Genomic DNA, 13,770 nt, shown 5'->3' with positions numbered 1-13,770 from the left:
CACAGGAGCTCCAGCCAGTCAGTCCCATGGGGGGGCACATATGTGCACCTGGTTGGTTGTCAAGTAAATTCTGTCGCGGATCTTTGGCTCGCAGGCCTGGTTCATGGCAAGGCAATTGCCAGCGAGATCCCATTGTTGGGAAGACAGTCCGATGTGGGAAGGGCCTGCTTCTGCTGCCCTGCGGTGTTGAAAATTTGTCGCTGGCAGTTTCTGAGACCTCTGCTCTCGGAGTTTTGGAGATTCCAGCTTCTGCTCTGGCTTTGTCCTGAGGTTTTCTCCTTCCTAAAACCTTTCGCTCCCGAAGACAGACGTTCCATCCGCAGGCTGTGGGCTCCTCTGTCTGGTTTCCCTTGTTAGGTGGGAGGAGAGTGGGGAGGCGGGAGGGTCGGGGCAGTTTGTAAGTAGGGTCCTGGGTAACATCTTTCTCGGGCAGAAGATGCTAGAGCTTGGACGCTTCCTACTTCAGCCCCTGTCCCAGAGGCAGCCCCTGAGGCCGAGCGAGGTGGCCTCACTGCCCAGGTTCTCACCTGGAGCTGGGCCTGGAGCTCAGGTCTGGGCCCTTCCTGCCGCACCCTCCCTATCGTCCCCATTGGGGCTTCAGCCGCGTGGGGCACTGAGGACCTTCCATGGTGTTCTAGAACCTGAGCCTCTTAGCTCCTTCCCCGATGTCTGCTCTTACAGCAAACCCTGAAAACCGGCAGCAAACGGGGATCCCTTAAAAGAATATTGTTTTTAAGGCCAGATGGGACATTGAGGGGAAACGCTGACGCATGAGGGTCAAACCCAGAGGCCAGGGCCTCCCAAAAGGGCCTGGTACCTTCATCCTGCCCATCCCACTGCCTGGGTTCGAAGGCCACCTCTGCTGACTGCTTTGTGGCCCCGGGCCAGCGGCTGACCTCTCGGTGCTGCCGTTTCCTGCGTCTCAGAGTCGCTGTGGAGATAGAAGGCACTGACCATGGGCAGCACTGGGAGGGCGCCTGGCACGGCGGACGCTCAGGAAACCTTATGATTTTCTCTCCCACACTTCCCGCTGCCAAGATGGGCTTTGTCTGATGGCCCTAGGGCCCCTCCCTGCTGGGAGCAAGGAGAACAAAGGGTTAATGGGTGAACGAGCAGAGAAGGGAGCGCCTTCCTTTGGGCTCCGAAGACCTGGATTCTGGGCCTGGTTGGGACAGGAGCTAGCTGTGTAGCTTTGGGGCAAGTCACCTACCCTCTCTGAGCCCACAGCAGTGAAATGCAGAGCGGTCTGTTACGAGGTAAGGAAGACCCTGGCCTCTTTGCTGCCAGCATGTTATAGTTCGGGTTAACCCCCTCGGATTCTGCACGGGCATCCGACCACGCAGAAAGGCCGTATGTGACGTGACGGAGCAGTGTTTCCTGTAGGATACGGAAGTGACCCCTCATTCCTCCAGCCCTCCCCTTCTTTGAGAATATTTATTGCTTTGAGAAAAATTCCCAGAAGGAGGATGACGAGGTCAGAGGCTGAGCTTTGTGATGTCCGCTGAAGCGTGTGGCCAAACGGTTTTCTAAAAGGGTCACACCAGCTTTTGCTGCCACCAGCAATGGTCACTCAGGGTCCTGAAGCCCTTGAACTGGGGCGTTTCCGTGGTGTTTTGGGGACACCATGTGCCTCGAGGAGGTGGATGGAACGTGTCGAGTTCAGCTCAGTCTTCTGGGAAACTCAGCTGACACGGGTGGCCTCAGACACTAACGCAGGGACCTCTTTCATATTGTAATTCCAGGTTTGGATGCTGACGGGGGACAAGCTGGAGACAGCTACATGCACAGCGAAGAATGCACATCTGGTGACCAGAAACCAAGACATCCACGTGTTCCGGCTGGTAAAGAGTCCTCTGCTGTGGGGCCTTAGGAGCTGACGCTGCAGTTGGCCCTGTTACCTTATAGCCTTGAGTGGGCCCCTAAAGAGGGCAGGGGGACGCACAGTAACCACCCAGGGTGGGGGGCCTGTGTTGTATGTTTGCGTGGAAATCCTGAATGACCCAGGTGAGCTGAAGGGTTCCTTCCTGTGGTGGCTCAGGAGCGCCTCATTACAGCCCACGTTAACGCTGTGTTTTCCACCTGGGGGGGTCATGGTCCCTCTGAGAAGCTGAGGAAGGTTGGCCCTACCAGCGTGAAGGATGCAGATAAGCTTGTGCCCGGGAAATTGTAGGTACAAGTCTGGGAGCTCCCTGAACCTTCAAAGGCCTAGGCCTTGGATGAGAAATAAATTCCAGATCACAGATACCTGTCTGTCTGCCCTCCTGAAGGAAAGCCTTTAGGAGCCTTTGGAAGGAGGTATATTGGGCGGGCAAATGAGAAGCTTCCTGCCCTCGTGGCAAGTGCTTGACCGAAACTTGGGCGCTGCTCCAAGGCTCGAAGCCACAGGCTGTGATTGGCTTTCCTGACTTGGGCGGTAAGGCCCCTGGGTCCCCTCCGGGGCGGGATGCAGCAGCCCCACTTACCTGAAATCAGATCCACCCTACCAAACACCTGGAGGGCTCTAGATGTTTTGGGGGGTCTTCCCCCGGCCCCTGCCTTGGTCCGTAGCACGTAGAAGCTTCAGGAAATCCAGCAGGTTGGGAGTAGCGCCAACAGCATTGTGTCAAGGCAGATGCAGTCGATCCTCATTATTCACGAATTCTGTATCTGCGAATTTGTGCACTCACTAAAATTTATCTGTAACCTGAAAATCAGTACTCGAGGCGCTTTCGGGGTCATCTGTGGACGTGTGCAGAGGGCTGGGAAATTTTCGTTGCCTGCCCTGCACATTCCCAGCTGAGGGCGGACGAGGCGAGGCGCTGCCTTCCGCTTCAGCTGCGACACTGTAGGCGAGCGTCCCTCTCACGGTCCACTTATGTCAACTGTTTTTGTGCTTTTTGTTAGCGATTTCACTGTTTAGAATGGCCCCCAGCACAGTGCTGAGGTGCTGGCCGCTGTCCCCAAGGGCAGGGAGCCCGGGATGCGCCTTAGGGAGAAAACGCGCAAGAGATCAGCTTCCTTCCGGTGGAAGTTTCAGTGCTGTCGCCCGGGAGTTCACTGTTAATGAGCCAACAGTAGATATTTTAAAAGATGCCTTTAAACAGAAGCACACGTGAAACAGTTTATGTGTTGGTCGATTGACAAAAATACTGTGCAGAGGCTCAGGAACCCAGCCCCCCTTTCCCCTGGGAGCAAAGGTTCAGCATTCACAGCAACTTCATAGCATATAATTATCACCAGTAGTGAGAATGGACTGTAGGTTCTAGAATTCAGAGGTTTCAAACCATGCCTGTGCTGGCCGCCTGTTTTTGTAAGTACAGTTTTATTTAGACACAGGCACACTCATTTGTCACCTGTCGTCTGGGGCTGCTTTCGTGCCACGCTGGCTGAGTGGAGTGGCTCCGACAGGGGCTGTGTGGTCCACAGAGCTGGCATGCTTCACATCTGGTCGTTACTAGAGAGGCTGGCTGCCCTGCTGGATGCCTGGCGTCCGCGGCCTGCCCCACAGCGTGCTCGCTGTGTGCCTCAGGCGGGCTGACCCGTCTGGCCGCGCCGTGGTCCCTCACGTGCAAAGGAGAGCTGCTTTCCTGATGTATCTCGCGGAGTCATCGTGAGAACTAAGGGCGGAAATCCATGGAAAGTGCTTAGCACAGTACCTGGCCCCGCATGAAAGTGCGGTTGATTTTAGCTCCTGTCTTTGTTCCGTGGGTCACGGTGCCCTGGAGGAAATGCAGGGTGCTGGCTGGGCTACAGGCTCTCCTGATTCCCACAGAATCACAACGAGCGGGGTTTAATTTGGCTCTGGGTCTGGCGGCAGGGGAGGGGCAGGGGTCCTTGGCCGCGGTGGCCATTGTCTTGCCAGCAGCTCCAGGAAGCTGCTGTTTGTTGTTCTACCATCTTCAGGGAGCGAAGCTTCCTCCACCCTATGTCCCCTTCCAGGTGACCAACCGTGGCGAGGCCCACCTCGAGCTGAACGCCTTCCGCAGGAAGCACGACTGCGCCCTGGTCATCTCTGGAGACTCCCTGGAGGTGGGCGCGGGGACCCCACCGGCTGCTCCTCCCGGGGGGGCGCGGGCCCCTTCCTGCCTCCGTGGGGGCCGCGACCTGGGCCGACCCCCGCCTCTGGCCGCTCCCCCAGGTCTGCCTCAAGTACTACGAGTACGAGTTCATGGAGCTGGCCTGCCAGTGCCCGGCCGTGGTCTGCTGCCGCTGCGCGCCCACCCAGAAGGCCCAGATCGTGCGGCTGCTGCAGGAGCGCACGGGCAAGCTCACCTGCGCGGTAGGTAGGTGGCCGCCCCGCCCCGCCCCTGCGCACCGCTGCGGAAATGGATCTGTTTTCCGTAAGGAAGATCGGGTTCTGCTGCTGGGGTCCTCGGATCCCCCAGGCCACTTGACTCAGGTCATGATATTTTCCCCATGCACTTTGGCTCTCTTTTCGGTATGATTATGATTTTTAATATTTGCCGTTGAGAAAGAGCAGATAAGCGTGCCCGAGAGCTCCTCTCCGTTAGCTTGCACGTCCTTTGCTCCGGACACGGGACGCAGCGTTGCGGAGGAGTGAAGGCCGAGCGCGCTGCAGTTGGATCTGGGTTCCAAGCTCTGCTGGTTTTTACCAGCTGGGGGCCCAGGGGGCTTCCTTCGCCCGTCTGAGCCTCAGTCTGCTCATTGGTAGAATGAGATCTTAACAGTGTTGTCCTCAGATGGTGCTTATGACGGTAGAAAGGGGCAGCATTCAAAAAGCACTGGCTGCAGCACGCAGGGGAGGTCCAATAAGGACAGTGTCAGTCATTGCCGATGATGTGACCGGCGCCCCACGCCGCAGAGGCAGGCGTGCGGTGGTTGTAAACACCGGTGTGGCCTGGACAGGGTCTTCCTGCTGCTGCTCGGTGGCTGGGACCCTCGGCTAGCCACCTGGTCCGTCTGACTCTGATCTCCTTGGCCTGTAAATAGGAACCTGATTCCACGGGTTGTCAGAATGATTAAATGGAGCCGTGTGGAAAAGGCACTTAGTAAGCACTCATGGAAGGCAAAAGCGTGTGATTAAAGTAAGCACGGACTGCGGGAGTCGTGTGTCTTGCCTCCCCCCAATTTCCTGGCTTTTGTGTGACCCGCAGGTGATGGAGGCAACGACGTCAGCATGATTCAGGAGTCGGACTGCGGAGTGGGCGTGGAGGGAAAGGTGAGCGCATGAGGGGGGCCAAGGGCTGCCGGGTGCTTGGTGTTCAAGATCTAAGTTGCCGTGTCGTTGGGCTGGGAGCTGTTCCGCTTCTCTAGCTGGAGTTTCTTTTTCCCCGAAAGACAACACATCTTTAATATTTCTGGAAATTGTAGATTAGAATACAAAGCATGACCCGTGTCTTATAATTACCTAGTATTATTATGTGGAAGCCAGAGATCCATGTGACTGTATCTTAACAGACAAATGCTGATGTTTTGCTTGCCAACACCTAAATCAAAAAAACAAGTGTTTGCTGTATTCTTAGGATACACTGAATGCACTTAAGACTTTCGCATGAGAGCAGCGTTGTCAGTAAAAGCTTTAGTTGTCACACTGTGCGCTGATCTTTTGGGGATTATGGAGGAAGGTGACATGGTTTGCCCCTCACTGAAAGGTCTTGGCATCTGCAATTTTTAAAGTTTGTGTCTTATGACATAGTTTTTCTCTTTCCTTGTCCACTGTGTGCTTGCCTCTGATAGTTTACTCTGCTCTGATTTGTGACCTCTAAATGACTGTAGGCAGAAAGATTGAGCACCGAGTTTGTTAGTACTGTGTGTAAACTGAGAGTTCAGAGGTTCTGAGTGAGGGCCAGAGACGCTCCTCGTACGTTTTGTTCCATATCTTCATGAATTTGGCTAATCCATGAGCTTTCCTTTTTCCTTTTCCACCCCTTCTGGTTTTCTCATTCTCATCTAGTTGACAGTTATTTGAAGTTGCAGAGTTAAATGATCCTTGAATATGGTACTATGTCTGAAATGTGTATAGATACCTTTAATGCAGGTTTTAAGAAGCACACTTGAGTTTAATAGAATTTTTTACATATTTCTATGTGGAACTAAAACATTTAATGTTCTGTTGAAAATTATATTCTGTTCCTTTGTTTTTGGAGTATAAAAGTAATAAGTGCTCACTGTAAAAAATTAAAACAATTTAGAAATAAAGTGCATCCTTTCTTTTAGACAGCTGTGTCAGACTAGGAACATTGGTTATCCTTCCCGAATTTTGGTCTATGTGTATATTACTGGTTATGGGTATGAATATATTTGTTTTATTTACATATGTACAGCTACACACATATATCTTACTCGTTTATATATTATTTTCCTGCATAATTTAGAAATAAAAACATTAGACTATGCATTTTGTCATACAACTTGTTTAACTTTGTATCTTCGATTTTTTCTATATCAGAACATGTAGATGTATCCTTTTTTTTTTTTTTTTTTGCTGAGGAAGATTTGCCCTGAACTAACATCTGTTACCAGTCTTCCTCCATTTTGTATGTGAGCCGCCACCACAGCATGGCCACTGAGGAGTGGTGTAGGTCCACGCCTGGGAACCGAACCTGGGCCGCTGAAGTGGAGTGTGCCGAACTTAAACACCAGGCCACTAGGGCTGGCCCTAGATCTATCATTTTTTACTTTCCCTCTGTCTTTTTATGTTGAAAAATGTCACTCCTTCAGAAAAGTTGAACTAGAGCAATGAGCACCTATTTGCTCTTCACTTCACTTTACCAGTTGTTAACCTTTGCCACATTCTCTCTCTCGCTCTCTGAACCAGTTGACAGTAGGTTGCAGCTATACCGTGTTACCCTGAGTCCTTTGGTATGGATCTCTTAAGAACAAGGACATTCTCCTACATATGCAAAATAACGTTAGCACTCCCCCCAAATGTGACATTGATACATAATGTAGAATACTCCAGTCCAATTTCCCCAATAGTCCTCAAAATGTCTTTATAGCTTTAATCTCCAGGAACTGATCAAGGCTCACCCATTGCATTTATTAGCATGTCTTCATGTCTCTTTAGTCTTCATTAATGTAGAACATTTTTCTCCATCTTTTTTTGTGGAAAGGGGTTGCTTTTCATGACATCGATATTTTCAGAGCGTTCAGAGCAGTTGTAGAATGTTCCACGACTTCAGTGGGTCAGACTGATTGCATTCAGGTTCTGTGTTTGGTGTGAGCAGCGCACAAGGGCACTCGTGTCTTCCTGTTGCATGTCATCAGGGGCCCTGACGTCTGTCTGTCCCGTCAGTGGCATCCATCGTGCACCTTTTAAAATTAGAAAATTCCATTATACGGCCGAGCTATAAGTTATTGCCACTTCTATAAATGTGCAAAACTGTGTGTTCAGAAATGCTCCCTTTCATATTATTAAGTAGTTTCAGGTTTTCCTCCTCTTTGTGTTTAACTCTTAAGGGACTGGATGTTACGAAAAGCCTACCTTTGAATGGTTCTTTGCCTCTGATACACATTATGGTTTGGGCCTCGCCCCTGAGACTTAAGACTAGATTCATTTGACCTCCAAATTATAACTATCTGTGATTCAGAATGGTTTTTATTTAAATAAATTCCTCTTTTTAAATCAAATTTAGACTGGACCACCAACCATGCAGGGCTTGAAACCAAAGAGTCTCTCTATTGAAGTTCTTCAAAGGCCTCCTTCCAGAGTCTTGCTTTTTCAATTAGAAACAGCGGGCTTCCTTGACCTCTTGCGCTTCTGACGGTGCCCGATTTCATTGGCTTTCAGGAGGGAAAACAGGCTTCTCTGGCGGCAGACTTCTCCATCACTCAATTCAAGCACCTTGGCCGCCTGCTCATGGTGCACGGCCGAAACAGCTACAAGCGCTCGGCCGCCCTCAGCCAGTTCGTGATCCACAGGAGCCTCTGCATCAGCACCATGCAGGTGGGTGGGCGGCTGGCACCTCCGCACAGGTGCACCCGGCCGGCACGGCAAAAGCCTGGGGAGTGGAGGATGCTTTGGGGCTGTGGCCCCCACCTGGCCAGTTAAATCCCCACCTGGCCACATTCCAGCTGCCAGACCTCAGGTGGCCCCAGGTCCCTCCTCTGGTGGGTGGGATGGCCGTTCTTACCGTGTGGCGTGGACGTGAGCATCAGCAGTGGCACCTGTCCAGCACTCGGCACAAAGTGGGTGTAGTACAAATGACGAAGTTATTAGAATTGAGGGTGAGTTGTTCTAATTGGCTCACCAGAGGGAGAGATGCAGAGTTAAATGCCGAATGTCAGCTCCGGCCCTCAGTCTTCCGCGTGCAGAGGCGGGGGCCGGCAGAGCGCAGCCACAAAAGGAGAGTAACTGACTTCTCTGGAGTGCTTCCTCCACCCCAGGCGTCGGGCCAAGTGTTCACAGTGCAGGGTCTCGTGCAGTCCTCACGATAAACAGGCTGCACCCATTTTACAGATGGGGAGGCTGAGAAATCCGTGCAGTGTCTCTGGGGGATTTAGTCTACTCAGGCAGGGGGACCCCAAAGCCTGCGCTCTTAATCAGGGCCTCCTTCTCGAGTGCCCTCATCCAGGGGCCCGTGCTGCCTCCACTTGGGGGGGTGCTGGGGGGCAGCGAAGCTCGTGGTGCAGAGGCGGTCTCAGCATCCCGGTTCTGCCTCCCAGCGCAGCCCGGCTGGGAGCCGAGCTTGGTTATCCCCACTGTCCATCCTCCCGGGGAGTAGCAGCTTGCTTTTTTCACGCAAGGATTCCAGAGTGTCTAAGGTATTCTCCTACCTCGTCTCTCACTGACTCCTTCGGAATCTGTCATCGGGCTGCGGCAGTTAAGCGCGTCCTCAGAAGGAGGTCATGGGGAGGGAGGGGAATCATTTTAGGTGTTGAAAAGCTATGACGGATTTTCTTCCTGGGGCGTTTAGATGAAAAGACCCCCAGTGAAGTGGTGAGAACATGGGGATGTTGTATCTTGGAACCCGCGTCTCTTTCTGACCACACTGCTGAGTATCAATGAGACCTTGAGCAAGTCACCTGCCACTCTAGACGTCAGTTTCCCCGCCTGTGAAATGGGGGTGATGGGACCTGCCTTGGCCCTCGGACAGGGCTGCTTTGAAAAGCAGGGCATCCTGTAAGGCAGCAAGTGCCAAAGCATCCTTACCATTATTAAGAAAAACGGAACAGGATAATGTCTAGACAGAAGGTGACATTTAATTCGCAGGAAGGGTGTTTGATCATCCACGAAAGGCGTCCTGCCTTTCACAGTGAGTCGCATGGGGCTGCTGCGTGTGCGTGAGCATCCACCCTCCGCTGGCCTCCTCTGGGCCTTTTTGTGGTGACGTTGTGTTTCTAGTACCTATCGCATCTGTGAGTGCAGGAACCTTAAAGTGATTTTCATCAACATGATCTAAACGCGGACGGCTGGCGGGATGGCTCATCAGGCCACATCTGTACCTTTAATTTCTGTTAGCTCATCAATGGAACTGCGTGGTGCTGTGGTTTCAATCATTGGGAGATTAATCAGCTCGTCCCTGGGCGTATACACGAAAGCTGGCCTGGATGAGCTGACTTCTTCAGTGCCCGTATGTTCCCGTTCACATCGATTCAGAAAAAAAATTCCTGGATGAAGAAGTGTCCTTTGTGCTGGAAAAGCAGCCTTCGGCCCGTCCGCTGTACTGAAAGGGGGCGGCTGAGAGCAGGTCCTGCGTGGAGTTCCACCTCGACCGCGATGCCTGTGACAGAGAAGGACGCAGTGTTTTTATTCTCCCCAAAGTGCTCTTGCCAGGTGTGCTGTGTGGGCAGCCGGGCCCTTTTCGGGAAAGAGGCTCCTGGCGTGCATCTGCAAAACCGAACACCAGATTCTTGATGCTTTTACAACCGTCCTTCCTGTGCGGCCGCGCAGCCTGGGTGAGGGGTCATTTGCAAGGTGACTTTCACCTTCAATTCTGAAATCGTGGTCAGGGTGCAGCCGGGGCTGCCTGTGCCTGTGGCCCTGGGTGGCACCTGCGTCCTGAGATCTGTCCAGAGTTCGTCCAGGCGAACCCTGGAAGCGGGGACGTCCCTGGCTGGGTGCTGTTCCTGCTCACTAGGCTGGCTCCGCATCTCTCCTGTGCAGTTGTTAAAAAGCCTTCAGGCGCGGTTGTCCTTGGCCTCCCTTTCTTTTTCCTGTAATAGAAATGAGCGTCTTGAGGCCGCTTTCCTTCTGTCGGCCTGGAGGTGTCTAGAGAAGGAAGGAAGAGAGCATCAAGCCTGATTTTATCTCTCCCGCCTATTTTTCACTACCAGTAGCAAATAGTTTCCATATCAGGAAGCAGACATTTCGATAAGGGTTTGTAAATATCTTTATTGCTTTTGTCTAATTGCAAAAGCGCCAGGTTATGGGCTCTTTGTAAGAATTTCCAAAAATAGCAAGAGTGTAATGTGAGCGGGAGGCCTTCTCTGCAGTCCCTGCCTCCGGGTGACTGGTGTCCATCCCCCAGCAGAGGATGGTGTCCATATCGCTTTGCACACGTGTGCGCTTGATGAGCGGTTGTGTGCCCGGAGAGGCGGTGGTTCTGAGCCACCGGGAGTGTGGGCTCTGGAGAGAGCTGGCCCTGAGTCCCGCCGTGCCGTTCACCTGCTCAGTTTCTCCTCCTGCAAAATGCAGGCGATATTAAAACTTGATCTCATGCGTTGTTCTGGTGATTCACTGAGATCATACACAAAGTATTCCTGGGTCCACCTTGCATAACTTAATAAATGTTTGCAAAGGGGACTCTGGAGCTAAATCACCTGGGTATGACTCCTGGCTCTGTCACTTAATGAGCTGTGTGATCTTGGGCAAGTCACTTAACGTCTCTGTGCCTTACTTTCCTCTTCTGTAAAATGAGGACGATGCTAACATTACCTACTTCATAGAGCTGGTGTAAGGATTAAATGACCTAATACATTTACAGCACCCGTAATGGTGCTGGGGTGAAACCAGAGCTAGGTAAGTGTTGGGAGTTACTTTTATTATATGTCACGATTTTCATAACATCTTCCTTTCTTCTTGGCACAGGCTGTCTTTTCCTCTGTGTTTTACTTCGCCTCCGTTCCTCTCTATCAAGGATTCCTCATCATTGGGTAAGAAAATCCAGGCAAGGCGTTAATTTTTAATGAAACCTCCTTAAAATGCCACAAAAGAGAGAAGAAGCATTGTGTGAAGACCCTTCAGTCCCCATGTCAGCCGCCTTGGACTCCGGCCCCAGCGGAGGCAGGCCCAGCAGTGCAGTTTAGAACCTTCTGGAATTAACACGTTTTTGAACTGGCGAGCCCTTAACCAGGTGGAGGAAGTAGGGTCCACTCTGTGTGGCCCGTGGCGCTGGGCCGCTGGGCCCTGGTGATGGAGTGCTCGCTCGCGAGGGTCCGAGGTGATGGGCTGACGGGCAGTAAAGACAAGAGTGAAGGTTCCAGGCCCAGCAATTTCACTGGGTCTTAGGAGAAGTGAAAGAGGGGATCTGCAGGGTTCTGCCTGCTGCAGGGACCCCAGTAGGACCTCCTGCTGTCGGGCCTTGAGGTGGGCCAGTGCCCTGCTCTCTTGGGGGGCGCACCTAATACAGCTTGACCGCTGCGTGCCGCTGACCTGCGAGGATGTCACGGGGACATCTGCAGCTGTCCGCCCACCCCCATGCCCTTTGACCTTGTCAGCCAGGGCACCCAGTCTTTGCTTACCCAGGTGGGTGGAGTTTGGCTACCATGTGCTTTGATGGAGATGCTCGCAGAGCACACAGCTGGTTGCAGAGAGGCAGGAAGCAGAGAAAGGCCGGCTGTCCCAGGGGAGAGTCTTCCCGAGTATGCCTTCCATCCTTTCATGCTTTGCACGTTCAGCCTGAGAGGAGGCGCTGGAATTCTGCCTGCTTCTCATTGGAAAAATGGACTGTCTTTTGTTAGGTCTTGGATGAGTGAAAGAATGTGCCAGAATATAGCCAGAGGTTCCCTGAGCCGCCCTCCAGGTGGCCTTCCATGCTCTGGCCCCTCTTCCCTCTCGGCTTGCATCTCCTCATCTCACACCCTCACCCACTCAACCCCAGCCACACTGGCCACCTTGCCGTTCTTCAAACAGGACAGATGCACTTGCACCCCGGGGCCTTTGCACTCGCTGTTTCCTCTGCCTGGGATGCTCTTCCTTCTGCTCTTGGTGTGGCTGTCGCCTCCCCTCACCGGGGTGGGTATGCAAATGTCACGTCCCTTGGCCACCTTCTCTAAAATTGCACCACCCCCGTGTCTGTTCCCCCTTCCCATTATATTTTCCTCCTTGACACTTACCTCCGACACACGGTACAGTATCCTGAATTTGTTTATCGACTCACTGACTAACACGAAGGCTCCCTGAGGGCAGACATTCCTGTCTGCTCCTCGTCTTGAATCTCAGTGCTTACAGCCCGCCCTGGTGCATCAGTGGACAGCTGCTGAATGATGGATGGAAGGTGGGCTCCAGAGGCTGGTGGAGCACGTTGCTCACGTTCCACGGCGGGGTCTCATCCGGGGTTGCCTTCTCGCCTAGGTACTCCACCATCTACACCATGTTTCCCGTATTTTCTCTGGTCCTGGACAAAGACGTGAAGTCGGAAGTGGCCATGCTGTACCCCGAGCTCTACAAGGATCTCCTCAAGGTTCACCAGCTCCCTTCTCCCGGCCCCGCCGCCGTCTGTGTCACAGACGCTCCATGTCTGATAGGATCGCACTTGATCTGGTGGCTTTGGGCAGGAAGGCGTGGGAGTTTATTTTTTTTCTTAAAAAAGTAATATATACACATGTAAAGAATATTATAACCGTACAGTAATGTATGAACTGAAAACAAACTAACGACTTTTTAAAAAGCCGCTGACTGTTAGTTTTTGCAGCTGCAACTTGTGTCTGTGCCTAGAAATGTTCTTGTGTATGCTTCTAAAAAATGTGTGTGTGTGTAATTTCATTTCTTTGTCCTCAAGGAGTTTTTATGAAAGGACAGAGTTATTCCTATCTAATTCTCTTTAAAAGGCGTAATTTCTCAAATGTATTCAGATATGTGTAAGCAGCCGTTTTTTTTTGTTTTTTTTGTTTTTTTGTTTTGCTGGAGAAGATTCGCCCTGAGCTAACATCTGTTGCCAATCTTCCTCTTATTTTTTTTCCCCTCCCCAAAGCCCCAGTACATAGTTGTAAGTCCTTCTGGTTCTTCTACGTGAGCTGCTGGCACAGCATGGCAACAGACAGATAGGTAGTATGGTTCTGCGACCGGGAACCAAACCTGGGCTGCCGAAGTAGTGAGAGCACCGAACCTTCACCACTAGGCCATCAGGGCTGGCTCATAAGCCTCTTTTTTTATGCAGACAGGCAGGTTGCCTTGTCCGGCTGCTGGAAGATTAGTGTGAAGGCAGCCGGCACACCGGGTGAGCCACGCGCGGTAACCTGCTCTTTCTCTCTCTCCTTTAGGGACGGCCGTTGTCCTACAAGACATTCTTAATATGGGTTTTGATTAGCATCTATCAAGGTAAGGAAGGGGAGGCCACCTGTTGTGCTCTGGCGTTGACCCAAGGGTCAGCTTGACTGTAGGTCACGAAGACAAGAAGCTGCAGACCCTGCGAGGCGTGTTCCAAGGGCGGGAGCACCCAGCGCCGTGGGGCCACACGCTGAATGAGATGAGGTCGGAGAGGAGTTTAACTAGCACTGATCAAAACCTGTGTTTGAGCTGTTGTGACAACAGGCAGTTGCTTTCTGGAATGTTCTGACACCTCTCCTGAGGTCAAGTTGCAGTTTTTGAAAAGCGTATTTACCTCAGTGGCCTCTGGGAAGGTCCCTCAGACTGCAGAGGCTTTGTGAGGCACTGATGGGGGCACGGGA

At 52.2% G+C, this 13,770-nt stretch overlaps 1 protein-coding gene across 9 annotated transcripts in view; it reads left to right on the top strand.

Annotated features, from left to right (window-relative positions):
- The window catches only part of ATP9A (ATPase phospholipid transporting 9A (putative)), a 127,663-nt gene that overhangs the window by 106,648 nt on the left and 7,245 nt on the right, over positions 1–13,770 (top strand). For all 9 annotated transcript variants that reach the window (XM_070589472.1, XM_070589471.1, XM_070589470.1 and 6 more), the window contains exons 19-26: positions 1,743–1,841; positions 3,919–4,008; positions 4,118–4,262; positions 5,094–5,158; positions 7,730–7,885; positions 10,970–11,034; positions 12,455–12,563; positions 13,363–13,420. In XM_070589472.1, coding sequence (XP_070445573.1) covers positions 1,743–1,841; positions 3,919–4,008; positions 4,118–4,262; positions 5,094–5,158; positions 7,730–7,885; positions 10,970–11,034; positions 12,455–12,563; positions 13,363–13,420 — 787 coding nt within the window. The remainder of the gene's footprint in view (positions 1–1,742; positions 1,842–3,918; positions 4,009–4,117; positions 4,263–5,093; positions 5,159–7,729; positions 7,886–10,969; positions 11,035–12,454; positions 12,564–13,362; positions 13,421–13,770) is intronic.

The sequence above is a fragment of the Equus przewalskii genome, chromosome 21 (assembly GCF_037783145.1).
Source record: "Equus przewalskii isolate Varuska chromosome 21, EquPr2, whole genome shotgun sequence".
Lineage (NCBI taxonomy): Eukaryota > Metazoa > Chordata > Mammalia > Perissodactyla > Equidae > Equus > Equus przewalskii.
Note: the sequence above shows the minus strand (reverse complement) of the source record. Positions and strands in the feature narration are given on the sequence as shown.